Genomic DNA, 6,307 nt, shown 5'->3' with positions numbered 1-6,307 from the left:
GACAAAGGAAAGGGACATTTAGCCTGAGGAAACCCAAAGTACTGGGGAGAAAGCACACAAATCCCAGAAAAGCTCAGTCCAGCTTCAGTGATGGCTGTACTGACTCATCACTGCTAATTATTCTCATCATCACTACTTGGTGTTTAGGGGAGAGTTGGGTGTTTGTTCCTGCTGGAGCCTCCAGAGTCTGAGAAACCAGGTTGGAAATGAGGTGATTTTGGTTCAATCTGCTGGAAAAGGTGCCCCATGAGAGTCACGTTTACCCTGACAGTGCTGGGGTCAGTGTTTTGATGTGTCCCCTGGCACAGGCTGGTCACTGGCATGGATACGCATGTGCCGGCTGAGGTTGGATCTGCAGCGGAAGCTCTTGCTGCAGTTGGTGCAGGTGAAGGGCTTCTCACCTGTGTGGACAAGGCGGTGCCGGGTGAGGGAGGACTTGTTAGTGAAACTCTTGCTGCAGTCACTACAGACATAGGGCTTCTGGCCAGTGTGAATGCGGCGATGACGGAGGAGATGGGAGCTCTGACTGAAGCTCTTGCCACAGTCAGTACAGGTGAAGGGCTTCTTGCCAGTGTGGACATGGAGGTGCTTGGTGAGGGTGGCACTATGTCTGAAGCTCTTGCCACAGTCAGTACAGTGGTACGGCTTCTCCCCTGTGTGGATGAGGTGGTGTTGGATGAGGGTGGAGCTCTTAGTGAAGCTTTTGCCACAGTCAGCACAGCGGTATGGCTTCTTGCCATTGTGGGTGTGGTGGTGCTGTGTGAGGGAATAGCTGGAGCTGAAGCTCTGGCCGCAGTCAGCACAGCGGTACGGTCTCTCACCTGTGTGGATGCGACGGTGCTGAATGAGGTTGGAGATCTGGTTGAAGCTCTTGTCACAGACGGCACAGACATATGGCTTCTCACCAGTGTGGGTCCGCATGTGCCTCACCAGATCTGAGCGCCTGACGAAGCTCTGCTGACAGTTGCTGCAGATGTTGGCAATGACTTCACTGACTGGTGTTTTCTCTCTTCTGCGCAGCTTGTGGCCCTTGGAGAGGTGGTTGCTGAGATGCTGGTTGTGCTCTGACCTGCAGCTCAAACTCTTACTAGGTGTGCCATGGCTGCGTGGTCTCTTTCTGGTGCGGCCACAGTGATGCTGTAAGAACTGGGAGACATGGCTGAAGGTCTTATCACAGTCAGTACAGGTGAAGGGCTTCTTGCCACTGTGGGCATGCCAGTGGGTAATGAGGGTCTTGCTCCAGCAGAAGCTCTTGCCACAGCCAGCACAGCAGTATGGCTTCTCACCAGTGTGGACACGGCGGTGTCGGAAGAGGTGGCAGCTCATGTTGAAGCTTTTGCCGCAGTCACTGCAGATGAAAGCTTCCTGGCTGGTTTGGATGTGCCAGTGAGCGATAAGCATCGAGTTTCCCTGGAAGCTCTTGCCGCAGTCACCACAGATGTGTGGCCTCTCACTGCTGTGGACACGGCGGTGCTGGAAGAAGCGGGAACCACGGTGGAAGCTCTTGCCACAGTCGGTGCAGGCAAAGGGCTTCTTCCCAGCATGGCCATGCCAGTGGGCAATAAGCGTCAGGCTGCGAGTGAAGCTCTTGCCGCAGCCGGCGCAGATGTATGGCTTCTTCCCGGGGTGGACACAGCGGTGCTGGGTGAGATTGGAGCTAAGGCTGAAGCTCTTGCCACAGTCACCACAGACAAAGGGCTGGGCACCATGATGGGGGCAGCTTGGTGGGGAGCTGTCTCCACATTCAGAGCACTGATTTGGCTGCTTTGATGGCACATAGGGATCTGATGTGGCTTTGTCTTTCTCCTTCCCCTGCTCTTCTTCATCATACTCCTTCACATACTTGTCATCATTATCCTCCTCTTCCTCCTCCTCTTCCTCCTCTTCCTCCTCCTCCTCTTCTTCCTCTTCTTCCTCCTCTTCCTCCTCCTCCTCCTCTTCCTCCTCCTCCTCTTCCTCTTCTTCCTCCTCTTCCTCATCTTCCTCCTCCTCATATTTGTCTTCATCACTTTTGTCTTCCTTTTCCTCCTCTTCTTCCTCAGGGCTACACTTTAGGTCCTCCAACTTTGCTGGGTGATTCTTCTCCTTCAGACTCTTGTCCAGATCCTTCTGGGTGGCCATGGTGGAGGGGAAAGGGGTATCCCTGTGCCCTCAGGCAAGGCCTCAGCGACCAAGTGATAAGAGAGGGACAGATGGATGCACTCTGTGTGTGTAGATAGACAGACAGCCTTTGACATCCAACACTTGTCCAGGTGTGGAGGATCAGACACCTAATTCCTGTGCTGAACCCCCTGGTACTTACTTAGGGAGGGGGGTCATCCACCTTGTTCCTGAGCCCAGCAGCATTGGCAGGTCAGTTCCTGGTCCAGTCCCTGCCTTCAGATCTCTCCCAGCTCAGATAAAGGAGGTGGTGGTGCTGAGCCAGGAAACCCAACCCCCTCAACCCCCTCCCACCAACCCAAATCTATACTGATGAGAGCAGGGGAGTTCCGTTCAACTGGGCAGATCTGCAAACTCTTCTCTTGCCCATCCCAAAGGGGCAGGGGTGATGGAGAAAGAATCACAGGGCCCCACCCAGACAGAAGCAAAGGGCTCAGACAAAAGGACTGACCTACAAGGGGTGGCTTAACACTGCCCACGGTCCTGCAGGAGAGTCAGGCCTTGCTGCAGGCAGTTCCAAAGCCCAGCAGCACAGGCACAGCAGACAGGCAGTGATCCTGAAGATGGAATGCCTTCAGTGGAGATGCAGCTCCTTGTCAAGTAGACAACCTCCAGCAGACATCTGCAGGGCAGGACCATAAAAGAGGGGACTCCAAGCAGCCTCTCTCAGGCCTTGGCTGCAGTTTCCTCCTGCTGGAAGATTAAGAGACGGTTTACAAGATAAAATTTTCAAGGGTAAGAATGGGAAGCTTAAAAGGACAGACCCAAGGTTTTGTCAAAAGAAAAAGGGTTAACAAAGGTTCCAGATTTCACAACCAGGGGCGGGGAGTGGGAGGTGGTATCACATCTGGGTAACCACTTGGTGTACCCAAAAGGTAGCAGGAGCATGCAGATAAGGGAATGGTAAATTTCTACTTTCATAGGTAAAGTTAGGAGTGAAGAAATGACTGCCTGACTTTGCTAGTGTTTTGTACACAGAATGTTAGGGGCTGGAAGGGACCTCAAAAGATTATCCAGTTCAACCCCCCTGCAGAGCAGGACCGCCTATACCAGATCACACAGGAACTCATCCAGGCGGGTCTCCAATATCTCCAGACAGGGAGACTCCACAACTCCCCTGGGCAGCCTGTTCCAGTGTTCTGTCACCCTCACAATGAAAAAAAATTTCGTCATGTTTCCATGGAACTTCCCATGCTTCAGCTGCCACCCATTGCCCCTTGTACTATCACTGGGCATCTCTGAGCAGAGCCTGACTCCATCCTCTGGGCACTCACCCTTTACATATTTATAAACATCAATGAGCTCACCCCTTTGTCTCCTCCTCTCCGAGCTAAAGAGCCCCAGCTCCCTCAGTCTCTCCTCATAAGGAAGATGTTCCACTCTCTAAATCGTTTTTGTGGCTCTGCACTGGACTCTTTCACACAGTTCCCTGAGGTTCTTCTTGAACTGAGGGGCTGTAACAGAAAAGAGTTAACTGAAATTTGATTAGAAGTACCCAGCTGCACGGTAAGAGTAATGAGTAACATGTATCTGCAAGTTCCTCTGTTTATAAACTTAGTGGGGATAGGAACATATTGAATGTGTTGACATCCTGAGCTAAGCGCAAAAGTCCCTGTGGGACTGGCCCCGGCCGCTGCAGCCGCACTGAGGAATTACCCTTTGCCAAGGGAACCTTCCAACTGGCAAGAGTCTTGACCCCCTCCCGCCCTTGTAGGCAGGAGAAGGAAAGCCACTGTCACTGACCAGACAGAAGTCCCCGCCCCACGTGGAACGGACTAGCCCCGGGCCAGCACCGGGTAGACAGCAAGCAGGCAGCAGCCAGCTAGTGTAACCTAGCAATCAGCTTCACTACAAACACAAGACACAGTATATCTTTTCAGTTTCACATGGGCAGCATCCATTAACATTCAGTTCAAAGCCCAAGCTTCACATAACATTTCTACCTTAAGCCTCTGCTCAGATAGCCTCTGATACATTGTAACACTTTTCCATATATAGTTAAAGCAGCTGCAGTGTCTTGTTGCCATCTGGTGGACAAGCAGTGGAATTGCACCCTTCATTCCTTTACCCGAAATTAATTCAGTAAATATTCTAATTAGGTTCAAATTGTACATACTAAACCAGTTATGGGATATATTTCAAAATCGTGCATCAGAATTTGTATATAAAATAGTGATTAATTTAAAAAATAATTTTGATAATTCATATTTCATAGATTATAATTAACAACCTCTCCATCACAAGGGGGCATGCGACCCCCTGAGCAGGCTGCATGCATAAGTAGTAGGGTGAGAAGTTATATAACGCGATTACAAAATATGGGATGGGCTCAGGCTCCAAGACCCAGCCTCCTGTGATGTCTTAGCTCGATGTCACAGGATGTGGGACCCTTAAAAAAACCTGAAGATTGCTACTGGTGGAGTTCTGCCATTTCTCTGATCTGACAAGACAATATATGGTTCCACAGGGACACCCACGCAGATGGGAGACGGTCAGCTTTGCCATCACAATCTTCGGTACCACCATGTTTGTTATAGAGCGTTTAGGGTAAGTCAGTTGTGCTTTGCTTTGCATTGGGCTCTGCAGGGCTGTGCCTGGCTTTTGGTTTTTGTACCTTACAGCACTCCAGAACAACCTCATCCACCTTTATAATAAATAAAGATGTACCTATCAGAACCTGTGGTACATGTAATTAATTAGTTCCTCATCAAAAAGAACTAATACATAATGACAATGAGGATGGGAGGAGGCATTTTTAGGTACAAGTGTAGTTATTTTGGGATTCACTTCACGGCCAGTGGGAGGCTGGGCAGGACTAAGGACTCACCGACTTGACTGGGGCTTGTAAGTGGCAGGACTGTTTGGAAGACGCACCATGGACTAAGACGTTCTCTGGGCTTTGAGTGGGGGGTGCCACTAGAAGCGCCGCAGATGCAGTATATTTGCTGGGTTCACAGTCTTATCGGTGGGTGGGTAGCTGGTAAGGGGAGTGCTGTGGGTTTGGCAATGCCTTGATGACCTGCTGGTGGGGCTCGTAGCTGACGAGGTGCAGGGCCTGTAAGCAGGGGTGCTCTTTGTTGTTTGCAGGAAGCACTGTGGTACACGGTGCGTGGTGGGGCTCGTAGCCGGAGCCATGTGTAATATAGCAAAGAGGCGCAGGGATTACTGGTGGTTGGGTGGGTAGCCGGTAAGGACGTATTCCAGCATACTCTGTGTACATACTTGTAGATAGTTTTTGTACAAAAACATACTATGGACTTATTGTATAGGTGTATATAGGCTTTTTAGGTAGATAGAGTGTGTAATTAGCAGTAATAATGAAGAGATTTTTGATGGGCAATGTGCAGGCAACTTCCCTGGTCCAGGGCTTCCGTTCCCTCTTCACCACGCTGCGTGATCAGGACAGGAGCTTGGAACACTGGTTTCTCAGAGCTGCTACTGCAAACAGGCAGAGCTCGGGTTTCATGTTTTTCAAGGCTGACATGGTAATGGTTTTATGGTTTATGAGACAGATTGTGGGTTTTTTATGACTCACTGTGAGCAGCGTCACCATGGCCATAATGGCAACAGGTCCTGCCCCTTCCCCTTCCCTCAGCTGGGACAGGTTAGTCCTTTCACTGTTAAAGATTCTGAGAAAAGTTTTCAAAAGAATTCTACCATGCACCTAATGGTGGCAGTTTGCAGCTTGGCTACCTGCAGCTGCGTGGGTTTGACTTCCTCCATTTAATTTCTGCAGAAAGCTTTTTCTTTTGCAACCATTTTGGGTCTGGGTGGGTTTTCCTCCTGTCCCACTCCTCCTTTCCCTCACAACCCCAGTGGCTCAGCTGAGCCTGCCTGCTTCTTCCACCCCCAACTCCACGTTGTCTTTGTTTTGCTGGATCTCTTAAAGAGACTGCTTATACTTGAGAGTTAGTTTTTTATTGTAATGGATCTTAAATATTTGCCTTTGGTAAGGCGTCATAAGTAATAAGAACAGATAATAAGATTAATATAAGTAAGGAATATAGCAACTGGTAATAGTAATAGCATTATGATTAGATTCTTTAAAAAGAATAAGTTGTTAGTGAGTTTATAAATTAATGTTTCCTTTCTAGTTTGAATGGTTCAGAACTTTTTCTGTGTGCTGGCATTTTAACATTTTTCTCTT

The 6,307-nt window shown here is 49.5% G+C and overlaps 1 protein-coding gene across 1 annotated transcript; it reads right to left on the bottom strand.

Annotated features, from left to right (window-relative positions):
* Positions 1-204: 204 nt before the first annotated feature.
* Positions 205-5,719, bottom strand: LOC128980002 (zinc finger protein 501-like). The gene is made up of 3 exons (XM_054398426.1): positions 5,696-5,719; positions 1,070-1,698; positions 205-967 (listed from the first exon to the last, which is right to left on the bottom strand). The coding sequence occupies exons 1-3, from the start codon at positions 5,717-5,719 to the stop codon at positions 280-282; spliced, it is 1,341 nt and encodes a 446-aa protein (XP_054254401.1). The 3' UTR covers positions 205-279.
* Between the last annotated feature and the right edge of the window lie 588 nt (positions 5,720-6,307).

Source organism: Indicator indicator, unplaced genomic scaffold (genome assembly GCF_027791375.1).
Source record: "Indicator indicator isolate 239-I01 unplaced genomic scaffold, UM_Iind_1.1 iindUn_scaffold_53, whole genome shotgun sequence".
Taxonomy (NCBI): Eukaryota; Metazoa; Chordata; class Aves; order Piciformes; family Indicatoridae; genus Indicator; species Indicator indicator.
This window is presented reverse-complemented; position numbering and strand designations above follow the sequence as displayed.